This window comes from Ochotona princeps, chromosome 25 (genome assembly GCF_030435755.1).
Source record: "Ochotona princeps isolate mOchPri1 chromosome 25, mOchPri1.hap1, whole genome shotgun sequence".
Taxonomy (NCBI): domain Eukaryota; kingdom Metazoa; phylum Chordata; class Mammalia; order Lagomorpha; family Ochotonidae; genus Ochotona; species Ochotona princeps.
Window position 1 is genome coordinate 20,527,147 of NC_080856.1, and position 15,762 is coordinate 20,542,908.

Here is a 15,762-nt window from a genome sequence, read left to right on the forward strand (position 1 = left end):
CTATGATATGGAAGACTTGATGTTGTTAAGATGTCAATTGTTCAAAAATTGAGAAGCTGACTCTAACACAAAGATGGGATTGAAGGACCTGAAACATCCCAGAGAAATTACACTGACATCTTTCAAGATTTATTATAAAACTATAATTCCCCAGGGAGTATAATATTGGTGCAAGGATAAGCAAATAGAACAATGGAGTGGAACAGAAAGCTAGGAAACAGGACACATGTCGGGTCCACAGCATCTTGGCTTAGGACCAAGGTGCTTTTAATTCAGTGGGAGAGTGGGTAGACTTTCCCAACAATGATACTAGGGAAATTGGATATCAAAAGCAAACAAAAAAAAAATGAGTCTTGAAACTAGTTAGAGAGATATGAAAAACAATGACCAAGTGATGTTTTGACTCACATGTGGAACAAGTGGAATTTTATTTGAGCAATAGTGCAAGAGTAGACAGGCTCAATCACTTTCAAGATCTGTTCATCAGTTTGCACAGAAGTCAAACACACACCTACCGTGGTGACCTAGGTTCCCCTCCTAGGAACATACCCCCAACAGCAAGCAGTCTCTTGGTATGTTTATGTCAACTTGATTTATAGTTATAAAAAAAACTAGAAACAATCTATAGATCTAACAATCGGGGAGTAAATTATGATACATTAGACTATTGCACAGCAATAACAAATGAACTGCATTCATTTTAATACATGATGTAGATGAATCTCACATGACACTATGTTGAGTGAAGGAAGGCAGAACACAAGGACCTATACTGTAAGTTTCCATTTACATGAAGTTCAAGAGCAGAGAAACCAAATCTATAGTGACAGAGGTCAGAGGATAATGGGGATGACTTGAAGAAAAGTGGCACATTGAGCCCTCTGGTGCTCGAAATGTTCTGTGTTTGATCTGGCTAGTTGTCACTTTGGTGGGTACATACACAAAAAGGCTCTGAACTTGACATCCAAGGCTTATATATGGAGGTTATCTCAGTTTTAAAATACTAAGCAGGCTGGCAAAATTACTCAACTGATCAATGCTCCACCTGCAAGTGCTGACATCCCATCTGGGCACCTGTTCATATCCTGGCTGCTCCATTCCTCATCTAGCTCCCTGCTAATGGCCTGGGAAAGCAGTAGAGGATGGCCTAAAGCCTTGTGATCCTGTATCCATGTGGGATTGAAATCCGGAAGAGGCTTCTGGCTCCAGATTGGTTCAGCTCTGGCCGTTGTTGCTATCTGGGGAGTAAACCAGCAGCTGGAAGATCTTCCTCTCTGTCTCTCCTTCTTTCTGTAAATCTGCCTTTCCAATAAAAATAAATCTGGAATGGAACGGAATGGAAAGGAAAGGAAAGGAAAGGAAAGGAAAGGAAAGGAAAGGAAAGGAAAGGACAAATAACCACAGGCATTTAATCTGGATGTATTAGAATGTTGGATAAGATCAAAATCAATAGTTAATAACTATAATGCTTCCTAGTTAGATTAAAATTTTTGTTGTTTAGTGCATAAAATGGAAGAAACCTGGACTACAACAATTCACAATTAAAAGATCCTGAAGACTTCACTGAGCATAAGTTCGCTGGGTTGTGTTGGAATGTCATTACCGGGAACAGAGGAAGCTGGGCCTGCTGGGCTGATAGGAGCAGTCTCCGGCCTCCGGAAGAGGTGTCCCACTATGATACATGGGTTAGGTCTTGTTATCTAGGGGATGGCTTTTAGCCACAGACTATATTTTAAAAGGATTATAAGAGCTGTCAGGGCATCGTCTCTGCTCAGGAACCCGTTGACAGGTTTGATCAGGATTTCCTAGCATTTTGTACATGCCTGGTAACCATGTTTTGATATTCACATGTGGTGGATGGATTGTACCTTCTCCCCCAATGGTTCATGTTAGTCTCCTTGGCTTTGAGTCATCACTGTGGCTTGCTTGGCCTAACAGCTTTTCTCTGAGCCAGATGACCAACTTCTTTTATTAATGTGGATTATCATTAGGAAGCCACAGGCTAACATATATGTCTTAGCTCCTCCTCCAGCAAGTGGCCCCTGTCTGGATTTCAGTGACCCCTATACACCTACCTCCTAGATAGAGCAGGCAAGGGAAAGGAGCCCAGCTGAGTGGGGAGTTGCTGAAGAAGTGAGGGCAAGAGGAGGAGGTTGTGGTTGAAGCATTTGCCTTTCTGCTGGTGAGGGACAGTCAGTGCTGACAGCGGGAGAAGGACAGGAAACCTAGCCCAAGGGTCCCTCTTTGTCTTTCCTAGCTTGGCTGCAATATCCATGCCTTGAGTGTTCAGGAAGATGAATGTTTGGGACAATGTGGATGAACACCACAACCAAATCTGTTGAGACTCTCATCTCCCGCCCTCCCCAGTGGACCCGTAGCAGCAGCTGGACAGCTGCCATGTTCAACAGGGACTGACCAAGGCCTTGAAAATCTGTGACTTGACTGTGGGAGGCAAAGAGCTCGGTGGGTTTATTACATTATATGTCTAAGGGTTTTGCAAGATCGGCTTTGAATGGTGTTTGTTTGTGATCAAGTTATGAGTATTAGAGCAACTATTCTGGAACTGCCAGGGTGCACAGTGGAATTCTGGCCTGTGAGAAGCTCATGATTCACTTGGAAGGTGTGAATAGAGTGGGTTATCATCAACATTTGTCCATATTACAGCTAATAAATGCTTCTTGTCATATCTCTCCAGCTCTTGGGTTATTCTTTAGTAATTAGGATTCATGGTCCTGATAAGAAGGAATGGTTTCATTGAGGCATCTTAGCTCAACTGCCAAGATTCCCTGGGACAGGTGAACCATGTTTGTCTTTAAGATCCCTTAAAATTGAGCCTCATTTCCTACCAGACCAGCTAAGCATAAACTTTAGACCTTGAAGAACTGTAGAGTCCTAAGGAGCAATTTGTTAAAGAAAATCAATACCCTGGCATCCTCTGCTTGTATGGAGACAGCAACCATGTGCTGAGCATTACTCATGGCTAAACAAGTGATTCTCAACTATCCTACGAGAGCCATGTAGAAACCACTGACTTTTGGGGAGCTGCCAAATGCATGCCTTGCATTTTTGATTGTAAATAAATTTGCATATTATCATGAGAAAGGGATGAGAGGCACAATAGACTATGGAACTGTACCAAAAAGGAATTGTGTAGTGACATCCCCTATTGAAGTGCTGGTTCAAGTCTAGGATGCACTTCTACTGATCCAGCTTCCTGCTTATGCACCTGAGCAGGCAGGGGATGATGTCCAAAGTGCTTGGACCCTGCCATGCATATGGGAGACCCAGATGGAATTCTACAATTCTGGCTTCAACCTGCCCCCCCAGCCCTGGCTGTTATGGCCCTTTGGGGGCATGAACCAGTAGACAGATTTCTCTCTCTCTTTGGCTCTCTCTCTGTCTGATGCCTTACCTTTCAAATAAATAAATAAATAAATAGAATTTTTGAAAAGTTCTCTTGTGTTCTGGAATGTGCAAGAGCATTGACTCAAGATTCCGATGAGCTCCATGAAGTCTCAAAAGAGCAGTCAATAGTTCCTTTTACTGTGACATCGGACAACTTCCATTCACTTACTCTATTGATGGAGATGGTCATAAAGATTACATAGTCTTCCTTCCCTCTGCTTAGGGTAGTCTCTGCTGATCAGGAAAGAGGTTTGGTGTGGCTGCCGGGACCCTGCCTGTGAGAGTTCAGCCTTTTATCTGATGAGGAGGAGAAAGGTACGGGCTCAGAGCTGCTACATAACAGCACACACCAAGACACAAGGGCCCTTCCAGAACAGCAAGTGAGCAGGGCTCCTGTGAGTCTCACTTTCCAGGGAAACCCTTGGACAGATGGCAGTGGAGTGCCTTGCTGGAGCAGGACTGGAGAAAGCCAGGTGGGTGGCTGGTACAGCGCCTGTCGCTCTTGGCCAGGAAAAAAGCTTTTTGAGAGAGACCTGCGAAGGAGCTGGTATCCTGCCTGCAAAGTTCAGAACAGCTGGCGGGCCCACTGGTTACCCCAGGCCTCCTACTGCTGCTGATCACCGTGGGAATCAAGCATAAAACAGACCTCAGACATTAACTGGCCTGGTGCTCATATCTTACACCCGAGGAAACTGGGATTCAGAAAGGGTAGGCTGTCTCAGGGTCACACAGCTAGGAATAGGTAATAAACGTGGAATTTGGCATCATTCCTTTGCATGTAATCCAAGAACCCTTTGGCAGTAGCTGGATTACATCTTAGAAAGTGGAAAGGCAATTGGGCGTGATGAAAGGAGATAGACGAGAAACGTGGTCGTCAGGATTCAGCACTGCGATCCAACTTCCAAGGAACATTCAGGGACACAAACCATAGAGAGACCGGAATGGCTCTCTATGGCTCTGTAGCTTATTTACTATTCTCACTCCCAAAATCTACATACTAATCTCCTGGTTTACACGTTATTTCTCTTTTTTACCACCACAAAGTCAGAATAAAAGTTTTAAGTGCAAGAACAAAATTTGGAGGCTGGCATTATGGCATAGAGGGCTAAGCCAGCATCCCTTATTGAGCTCTAGTTTGTACCCTGACTGCTCCACTTCCCATCTAGCTCCCTGTTGATGTGCCTGAGAAAGCAGCAGAAGACGGCCCAAGGGCTTGGGCGCACCTGAGAAACTCAGAGTTCCAGGCTCATGGGTTGAACCTGCTGAGCCTTGGCCCTTGTAGCCATTTGGGGAGTGAACCAACAGATATAAAACATCCCTCCACCCCCTCTAAACTCTCTTGTTGAAATGAATAATAAGCCTTAAAATTTTAAAACCCTCAAATTTCATTTACTCCTTTTTGTATTAAAAAAAGAAGATACAAATGACCTCCCATTGAACCAAGAGTCTTGTAAGACAGAAATATGAAGTCACTTTCAGCAAGATTTTGAAATTAAGATAGAAGTTGTGCAAGGCGGAGAGCAGAACATTTGAACATTCAGAATCAATACCACTTAACAGGATCCATTTCTTCATTCCCACGGCTTCACAAGGCACTTGGTGCTTTATAAAGATGTTAAAGTTCAAACTTAGCTATGCTGTGGAAAACTCAAAGCGAAGCGTGCTTTGCAGATTAAACGCAACTCTTGTGCACTTGGCTCTTCCAGGACTTGCTATACCCAAATAGAGAAAAGCAGGTGTAAGGGAGGTAGGCAGCGGCCAGGTAGCCCATCATAACTGTCCCCAGGGACTTCCAGGGGCCTGCTCATCTCAGGGCAAGAAGATTATAATTCAGCTGGAAGGATTCCTCTGCACAACATGATGTGTTAGAAAGAAAGGTTCCTGCCTCCACATGGAGAGGAGTGGAGGAAGGGAGGAGCACCTGCCATTTTGGCTGCCTACTCTTGGCAGTCTGTCTGCTTACAGCAAGCGCTGCCTGCTGTCCATAGAGACCTGTAACATGAGCAACCCTTCCCGAGAAACACATTAAAAAATCCCCAAGGTTTGACTGAAGCGATAAGAAATTCCGGGGACCCGGTGCAATAAGCTGGTGGCTGTATCTTTGCTTTGCATGTGCCAGAATCCCTTATGTGCCCTGGTACATGTTCTGGCTGCTCCACTTCCCATCCAGCTCCCTGCTTGTGGCCTGGGAAAGCAGTAGAGGATGGCCCAGAGCCTTGGGACCCTGTATGCATGTGGGAGACCTGGAAGAAGCTCCTGGCTCCTGGCTTCAGATCAACTCAGCTCTGGCCATTACAGCCATTTGGAAAGTGAACCAGAAGATGGGAGATCTTCCTCTCTGTCTCTCTTTTTCTCTGTAAATTTGACTTTTCAATTAAAATAAATAAATCTTGAAAAAGAAAGAAGGAAGAAGAGAAAGAAATAAAAGAAAGAAATTCCCTAGTCACACACAACAATCCTAAATCTTACATCTCATGTTTGAAAACATGGATTTTTTTTCAGGGGGCGGGGAGTGGGGGTGCTAGTCAATGCTTTATTTAAAAGAAAGGGAACCAGGAATTCTGGATGGGCAAGTTTTTGAAAACTCTCAGGGGAGAAGTGCCAGACTCAGGTGTAGTGATTAAGTTAAAGGGTCAGGGAAGTAATTTTATGGCCAACTCACTAGCATCCTTCTCTCAGTGGAAGCCAACAGGTGCAGCAGAGCTCCCTGGAGCTCTGGATTAAGTCTTGCTTGATGACCATCCTGGTAGAGAGCCAATGCCTTCCTGCGCCTCTCTGGAATGGGGTGCTGCCACAGATGGAGGGGATGCTAGACATTTAGGGACTAATTTGCCTCCTAAATGCAGTCAGCTTCGCCAGGGCCAAGAGGTTTGTGGTTTCCCCGTGACTCATCCTGTAGTTCTGGCAGCCACACGCTATGCTGGACGAAGCAGCCCTTTGTCGGGGAATGGCTGAGTCTGGGGCAGGCAGACCACTGGGTTATTACAGTGCTAGATAAAAACCACTGACCAAATGCATGACTTGGCTTTAAAGGTGATGATTGTGAGTCAGTGGTGTGGCTTGGCCTGTGCTTGGGGAGGTGACCTCTGGGGGTACTCTTGGAGACCTGAAGGATATACCCCTCCAAGACACATATGTAATCACTATCGCCTTCCACTGGCATTCTACATTCCAGCAGCGCACCTGTGAAGGAGCAAACCGCGGGCCATGTTGGACCTGACCTCACAGCTCCAAGCATCAGCTGCAATGATTTGACAATGGCCCCTGTGTCCCCAGGCAAGTAGACCAACCTTCCATAGACCAAAGATCAGCCTGGCTTTCTCACCCTTCCCACGGCCTTCCTAACTCCAAGCTTCAGTGGGAGCCAGGCATCCAATGCACTCCCTCTGGATGGGACCTCGCCACTGGGTCATGTGGGCCAGAGTATCCCATGTTTGCAGATACTAGGAGAAAGAGCTGCCCATGAGGAGAGTCTGATAAGACAGAGGAGCTCATTAAAACTATCGGAGTAAAGATAAGCACTGAGGTGCTGGGACAACGGAGATTCTGTAAACACACGAAAGATTGATGGGGTGAGCGGTAGACAGTGTCCAGGGCACCTTGAAGAAGTCTCTAGAAGCATGGAGGGTGCTGATAGAGACCCACAGAGTTTGTGGGCGAGAAGCTGCAGCCACCTCACACACTTGACGATGGGGAGAGCTGTAGTGATGTAAATGAATGGGTTCCAGACAAGACGTGCTGAAGCAGTGTAACCCCATACAAATGGGTAAGTTGGACAAGCCAAACATTGGAAAAACAAAGCAAAATACAGTGATAGGGAATGTAGATGTAAGAAGCACCACTCCAGATCCGACCCACCCACAGCCCACTCAGCTGTGTTCTGGAGTTGAAACTTCCAGCGATTGCAGTGTAGGGACGGGTGTGAGGAGTTTGAGATTCGGCCAGTGCTGATGTACACCTGGAAATTCTGCTCAGCATCACTTTACGTCCAATTGGTGCCCACTATTGGTCTCCCCTGGGGTGCTCCCAGCTCACATGCCACCCCCTCAAAACTAGCCCCGACCCCTGGCCAGACTGTGCAGGGCCACAGAACCCACATAGCCCAGGCCTGGCTTGGTGAGCAGGGATGGGCTCTCACTGTTGGAAAATGAACTGCATGCGTTCATTAAGTTCCTGTTCACTTAATGTATCAAGCTGATACGCCGAGGTGTTTCTGTCTCACAGGGGACCATTTGGAAGGAGCTTGCATGGAGTCAGCGTTTAATGTTTACTGAGTGAATGTATAATAAAGCCGACTCGAACACTTAAGTAAACAGGGCCTATTAGAAAGAAGGAGAAATCACGCCTCACTAATCTCCCCAAGTTCCTGGAGCAGATAAACAAGCAGATGGATAAGAGGGAGCCACAGAAACCGATTTAATTTGACTTTCAAAAACCTGTGAGAAAATCCCCCTCTAACGACTGTTTTTAAAGAATTGAGTCACTAAGGGTTGTTTTATCATGAATATGGAATTGGCTTAAAGACCATCAACAAAGCTAACCATGAGCAGATACATTCCCAGATGGAACTGGTGAACGCTGGGGTTTCCTGCAGCTCTAACTCTGCAGATGGGCCTTTTACACGCCTGTGAATGACCTCGCGGAAGAAATGAAAACAGAATTTCCAAGTTCAGGTGCCAGCTAATCCTTGTGGGAGAATGACAAGTTGGTAGAGACTCAGTTCAGTTTAAAGAGAAATAGGCTGTAGGCGGAATAATCATCATGTGTTTGAGCCAGTTGGAGCATAAAAATAAAAAGTCAAGATAGAGTTTGTGACCTGAATAACCAAGATGTAAGAGTTAGAAGACCCAGGGGAATCAGATGCAAAAATGAGAGATGTGAGGACAAACGTTTATGTGAGAGCCCAGGGAAGATGGGAAGTGAATGCAGAAGGAGACGGGTGGGGCGGGGAGGACTTCGTGGAGGAGGCAAATCATGAGAACTATTAAGGACAGCTGGTGTTACTACCCATGTAGAAGGGATGGATGTTTTTGTTAAAGGCAGTTAATGCACCTTAGGCTACTCTCACCTGTCAAGTCCTGTGCAGATGCAGGGGTGGGGTTTTTAGGGTTATGACACCCTTTGGCCTTATAGCAGTTTAACAAGATGCCTTATTTTCCAGGAGACTTAAAGAAGTTAGGAAATTTTCCCGAGCTCATGGGGCTCATAAATGGGCCTTGCAGTAATCCAGTGCCTCCAGTTCCAGGGAGGTGTGTCCACCCGGGGCCAAGGCTCAGGGACAGGTGAGAGGGAGGGAGGGAGCACAGAGACCAGGCCAATGCAGTTTGAATTGGGGAGTATGAGGAGATTAGGCTGGGACATGTGCAATGGATCTAAATGACAGGTACTCTGAAATCTTGCCCAAGAAACCTGAAGGCTTAATCCTGTGTTGAGTGGAAGAAGAGGGAAATTGGAACCATACACTGGTGTTTGGGATCTCAGGCTTGGGGGTAGAAGAAATTGAAGACAGCTTGCAGAAACACTGATAGGAGTGGGAGGCAATTTTATTTGGTCCCCTCTACACTGGGTCTGCCTGTGCTGAGCAACTCATCCCAGTGCAGTTCTCTCAAGATCAGCCCTCGAGGTGTCATACCCTGCCGTGGGGGTCACATGAAGCCACATGGAGACCATGGCAGCCATGTCCCATGTCAGGGCTCAGCAGCCAGGTGGACTCCTAAACTGTGCAGGCTCTTGGGGGCACCTGTGCTGCCAGCTTGGAGGCTAGTGCCCCTTGGCCCCATTGGTTCCCCAGCCTGTTTATCAATATTCCTTGCCACAGTGGATGAGAAGCATGTCCTGAACGCTCAGACTTGTTCTGCAAGTTCCTGATGAGACAGAAGACCTTCAGGAGGCTTTGAACGAAGGGCTCAGGACACAAGGATGGGAGAAGGAAAGCTGGAGGTAGCGGAGAAGCAGTTGACTTTTTGCAGCTCCTTGACTGCTGTGAGGTGATGGAGGAGCCAGAAAGGGTGGTCACCTCCTTCTATTGACCACAGGGTGCCTGGAATCTGTGTATTTCCCATATCCTGGGGCTAGAAGATGAGAATATTGTGGGTGGGTAGCCAGGCAACCGATTAATTCTGAACATTTAGGCCACTGGATGCCACTTGCTAGCGTAGTGACAGCAGAGAGTTCTGAACTTAAAGTTAGGAGATGGCACCAACTCTCTGCCCTTTCTAGCACCTGGTAAGTGACCAGGATTGACCCTTTTGCCTCTCCGAGCCTTAATTTCCTTGTCCAAAAACAAAAACAAAAACAAAAAACCCAAAACAAAACAAACAAACAAACAAAAAAACCACAGAGGTGTTTTTATATCAATCCCTCAAGTTCTTACCCCGAGAAAATACTCTGGATGGTTCAACTAGTACAAACATTCCTTCAGCCCCCAGCACCCTCCCAGCTGGCATACTAGGGAACCTGTGTTTTTCACCGGGTGTTGCTGGTCTTGTCTGCCTCCCTCACGGAAATGTGAGCTCCTAGGGGGCAATGTTACGTTTTTTGTTTTTTGGGTTTTTTGTCTATTTACAGTCAACACCTGTGCAATGCCAGCTGTATGGCACAGGTGCAACAAGTTTGCCCAACAAGAAAATGAGTATATTACCTATTTTTCTATAAGAAAGGATTTGGTGGTTCACTTCCACCCTGACCCCCACAAAATGGTTGACACAGTCATTCTCTGAATTCTCACAGCAGCTGTTTATGAACCCACTTTAGTTTGTTTTCTCAACCAAAAAAAAAAATTTTTTTTTTTGTATTTTCTGTTAGAATTCCTATCTCCCATTTTGGAAAATGTGGACAAAGCTTTAACTCCACCATTTTCTGTTGCTCTGTCATTCTTGGAAATTTCTCATCAAATTAAAAAAAAAAACAAGGTATGTGCTTTCCTGAACCAATAGGGGTGTGCAAGAAGAATTGAACTGAAATTCAAAGCTCTTACAGGTTCAGCTTTCTGTCTAGGGTCAAACAGTTTTAGGAAATTCTCCTAGCTTTAGTATTTCTTTAACTTCTCTGGAGTTTTAGCTTTCTTAAATTTGAATGCCACTCTTTTATTGTCAACATAAATCTCTTTTGAACATCCCTAAACTCCTGGGGGACCTAAACCCAATAAGGGGCCAGCTAGTAGGCATTAGATCTGACATGCACCTCATTTTATCCCCATGCACTGACAGGTAGAAAGGAACAGCATACCATTCTGTTGGTGAAGTTACTGAAGTTCTCCACCAGCACCTGCTTGATCATGTCTGGATCAGAAATAACTATAAACATCTGGCGGCCGAGGTAGTACCTGGGAGGAAGGAAAATATGATTTTAAAAGTTGTTAAACAGCCCAATGCTCTTGTTCAAACAAACAAACAAAAAACCAAAACCAAAACAAAACAAATCCACACTCGTGGCCAGCACCATGGCATAGTAAGCTAAGCCTACACATGTGGCGCCAGCATCCCATAAGAGCATCAGTTTGCGTCCCATATGTTCCGCTTCTGATCCAGCTTCCAATTTATGGCCAAGGAAGGCAGTGGAAGATGGTCTAAATTCTTGGGTCCTTGTATCCATGTGGAAACCTGGAAGAAACTCACAGCTCTTAGCCTTGGATCTGATCAGTTCCAGCAGTTGTGGCCATTCGGGCACTGAACCAATGGATGAAAGACCTCTCATTCTTTCTCTCCTTTTCTCTGTAACTCTGCCTTTCAAACAAAAGTAAAAACAAACTAAATCTTTTTTAAGAAGAGGGAACCCACAGTGGCTTCAAAGGGGATGAAAGAGAAGTAAGAAGTGAAGCTGTGGAGAAGAAGATTGGCAGTCACAAGCATCTAACATCACCTTTCCTTCCTCCAGCCGTGATGGAATGCCTCCTTCGGCTAGTCCCTGGAGATGCCAGATTGAGTAAGACCCAGTCCCTTCACCAAAGAGTTCATGGCCTTGTGGGAAAGACAACTCTGTAAGTGTAAATACAGGAATAGATCCAGCAGTGAGTTGGAGAAGGAAGATGATAAGGACAGGGTTAGTGGGTCTCATAACTAGGGACAGAGGCATTCTAGCAAGAGAACATCAAGAACCTTTATACCGATTCTCGAAAGAAGTCTGAAGTGGATTAATAAACAGATGCTTCTGAGGAGCTGGGCAAGATTCCAACCTGCTGGGGAAATGCTGAACATCTGGTTTCAACACCTACATATAAAGGAACTCAACAGATAGTTCTGATACTGATGAAGAAATAGATGAATGTCTCCACCAGCCAGCTGGTGGTACTGAGCAGAACTTATATACAGAGGCAGAGCTTATATACAGCTCTTTTTGTATTTATAAAAGTAGAAGAGGCTGGGGGCTCAGAAACAACCTAGTCACAGCCTTCAAGGTTTCCACCATCTGGTGGTAGGGACCATTAGGCCTCCAGTATGCAGTGTGACACCCGGCAGGCCTGGGTGATACTGGTGCCACGCTTGGTTCAGTGCTTGGAGAAGAGAACCAAAGGCTTCCCAGAAGTTGTGCTTCTCCAACTGATCTGAAATGATGAGCAGAAAGTGGTGTGGGAAAGTGAGTGACAAGGGAGTTGAGGCTGTGCTAAGCAGAGAAGTCAGCTTGAGCAGCTGTCCAGGGACAAGCCTGCTGGGGACAAGGATGAGTATGCAAGCACTGGCCGTGCAGAGCAGAGACAAGGGGGAGACGGCGTGATGCTGTGAGTTTAGTGTATGAAATGAGACATTCATGGAGGCAATTCGTTTGCTGGGGCGTTCAGCTCAGAGGGGAAAGAAAGCAAGTTTAAACAGGAAAGTCTTATGCTAAAGTGGCCAGGTTTACTCCTAGCATTCTTAGCTACTCAGACAGACCCTTGTGTGAGTCAAAGGTGACATTATTTTTTACCTCTTCTCCTCCTCACTAACTAGGGAGAATATTTTAAAAACATTTTTTCTGACATATTGGGCAGACAGAAAATATTCACTGGAGTGTTTATATTTTATAAAACTGTTGGAGAAATCTTTGGGACATGAGAATTCAACAGTTGTGGTACAAGGAAAAGGATACTAATGTGGGCTGTTTTTTTGTGTTTTACTATTTGCAGCCAAGAAGCCAAAAAACAAGTCAGCGAGTCCATAAACTAACATTTTTATTAAGCAGACGATGAATGGCAAGGTCTCTTGAGAAGTGTGGACATGTTCCCAAGAAAGATGAGCACTCCCAACATCCTGTACACAATCTGAGAGGTTCTGGAGTCTCTAAAATCTACCCCTGAGCAACTGTTCCTCAAACTTAAAATGTTCTTGAAGGTCACCTTGGTTTGAAGAAATAAATACCTGAACATTCTCTCAATGTGACAAGACATACACTTACAGATTCAAGAAATTGGATGGAACTCCAACAGGATGAACCCAAAGAAATCCATACCAAGAACTACACTGCAGTTAAACTTCAGAAAGCTAGAAAGCATAAAAAGGCCCTGAAAGAGCCAGAAGAAAAAAAGCATATTAGAGATAGGGTACCCTGACTCAAAAAGACAGCAGATTTCTCATCAGAAACCATGGAGACGAGCGGGAAGTGGTATGATCCTGCAGTGCTGAGGAAGGAAAACTGCTACCCGCAAGTCCTTCAGACTTGAGAGCACCCTTCAGAAGGGAAGCAGAAATAAAGGCCTTCTCAGATGAGAGGAGGAGGTGAATTTATCACAAGAGGATCTCCTCTTAAAGAACAGCTAAAAGAAAGTTTATAACTTCAGAAAGGAAAAATAAGACACTGGAATGGGTAAAAATAATGGATTACGGTTCTCATGGATTTCTCAAACCATACTTAACATTGAAACAAAAAGTTTAACATTGATGAGGTGATAATAAACGCACTTAGAGGGTAAGGAGGACCCAACTGGAAGTAAGTTTTCCATACATCAAAGTGGTGAGGAATCCAACACAGAGGGATTTTGACAAATTTTTGTCTAAATATTTGTTTTACATGTTTTTTTTATAATTTTTAAATTTTCTTTATAATACTGTTTACATAGTTGAGAGGAATGCATGCCTACGTGGGTCTCTGGAGGGTGGGGAAGGGTTGAGGTAGAGAGGAAAGTGAGTGGGACAAATGTTTCTGGTATCTTTGGTTATGTGTCAGCAGGGGAGCAAGAGGAGAGGGCTGCTCCTTGCTGTCAATCTACATCAGCACCCAGGGATGGGAGATGGTTATTTGATGACACCTTAGAGACTCCAATGTGGGGACGAATGTTATGAGGGTATTACTAGGGTAACAACCTCAGAATGTTTTTGATAGTTCTGAGAAGTTGTTGGTTTCATTCTCCAGGGTTGAGAAAATCATTCCAATTTCTATTGGCTGACCAAGGCCACCTTAGTGTATCCGCAGACCCAGGAACATGCTACAAAGCTTGGCCAGGAGAGTGGTCCAACCCGTTCTGCTTTCCATCCTCTGACAAGACACTTGACATTCTGTGCTGGCCTAGATGAGCTGACCATCATATCCCCCACATGCTGACCACTGCATAGGCATCAACAATACTGAGGAGATCCAGTCCCAACAGATGCACTCCAAGGTCAGACCATATATATTGTGGATTTTTCTGTGGCTGGGGTTCAAGTCCAGCAATCTAGCTGGGGAGTTGCCCAAGAGATCTTGCCTGGGGTGACCTTAGATATAATTCTTTTGTACACCAGCCAGTGCAGGGTCAGGTTTGGTCCATCAGCTGTCTTAGCCAATGCACATACTGGTGGATTCAGCTACCCAGTCATTTCTACCTGCAGTCTGATATCATACAAAGTAATGGGTGTTATGGAACAGCCCAGCCTGCCTGCCATAAATCCATTCCTCGTACATACCAGCAGGTGCCATGGCCTAGTCAGGGCAACTCCTGATAATCCTTATGAGACCTACCCCCAGCTCTGGCTTTTGCATGTGCCAACCTATGCTGTGGCCTAGCCAGGGCCACCCCACATCCAATATGGCTCTCATGCACACCCTTGAGTGGTGCAACTTAGCATAGTTTGACCCATTCCTGGATCTGGCCCACACATATGCCAACACGTGTTTTGCCATAATGCTGGTACCAGACTGTGACAAATTGTACACGTATATTTATAAAACCACCACAAAATTGTACAAAATGATGTGCAAAAATGCTTAATCCTAAAAAGTGCTCAAGTAACTCCCAGGAAGGTAAGAAATGTGAAACAGGCAAGAGAGTGAACAAAAGAACACAAGTCTGTATAGCTATGTCGTAATTATAATGTAACAATCAGGTAACAACAGGGCAGGTGTCTATGCAGCAGTTAAGATACTGGGCAGTACAGCTGCATCCCCTCTCAGAACACCTGCATGTCAGTCCTGTTTCTGCTGCTGGCTCCAGCTTCCTGCTCATTGTGCACCTTGGGAGGCAGCAGATGATGGCCCAGATGCTTGGGTCCCTGCTCTCTCTCTCTATCTCTGTCTCTGCATCTCAAAACTATTTTTTAAATTTGATAGCAACATATAGAAATGTATGGTTAAAACAGTGCTGAAGGAAATTTAAAGCACCAAAATTACCTCAGAAAATAGAAAAAGATCTTAAGTGAATAACCAATCTTCCTACTTCAAGAAACCAGAAACAGAACAGCAAACATTTCAAATCAGGCAGAAGGAAGGAAACAATGAAGTACAGAAATCAATGATATTAAAAATAGAGAAATGATAGAAAAAATAGTGGAAAGAACTATTTCCAGAAATCAATAACATTACTAAACCTCCAGGAAAATTAACAAGGAGAAAAAAATGAGAAAACATAGCAATTGACAAGTCAAATATCTGTGACATCACTATGAAAGCTGGGATTATTAAAACAGTGAAGGAACACCAACAGCTACATTTGACAACCAGGAAGAAAAGGACTGCACTACTAAACTCAACCAGGATGAACAGCATAATGTGAACGATTCTATAACTACAGAGCAACTGAATTTGTAATGTTACATGTCCTGGAATGGCGTCTCTAGGCCCAGATGGCTTCATTGCAGAATTCTACCCAAACACTGAAAGAATTAACAATAATTACACAATCTCTTCCAGAAGACAAAAGAAGAGGAAACACTTCCCAGCTAAATTTATGAACACAATATTTCTCTGATACAAAAAACCAGCGAAGATAGTACAGAAAAAAAGGATTCTCACCCACACATACATTCCCTCACTTTCCGTAACACTCGAGGCTGGACCAGGCCATAGCCAGGAGTTGGGAACTCAACCTAGATTTCTCAATGAGAGGAAGAGATCCATCTCCTTGGGCCATCACCTGCTGCCTTCCCGGGTGACCATTGGCAGGAAGCTACGATAGGAAATAGAATCAGAAGT

The 15,762-nt window shown here is 44.8% G+C and overlaps 1 protein-coding gene across 1 annotated transcript in view; it reads right to left on the reverse strand.

Annotated features, from left to right (window-relative positions):
- Positions 1-15,762, reverse strand: part of TBXAS1 (thromboxane A synthase 1) — a 157,728-nt gene that overhangs the window by 69,107 nt on the left and 72,859 nt on the right. The window contains exon 4 of the mRNA XM_004594473.3: positions 10,633-10,729. Within this exon, the coding sequence (XP_004594530.2) occupies positions 10,633-10,729 (97 nt within the window). The remainder of the gene's footprint in view (positions 1-10,632; positions 10,730-15,762) is intronic.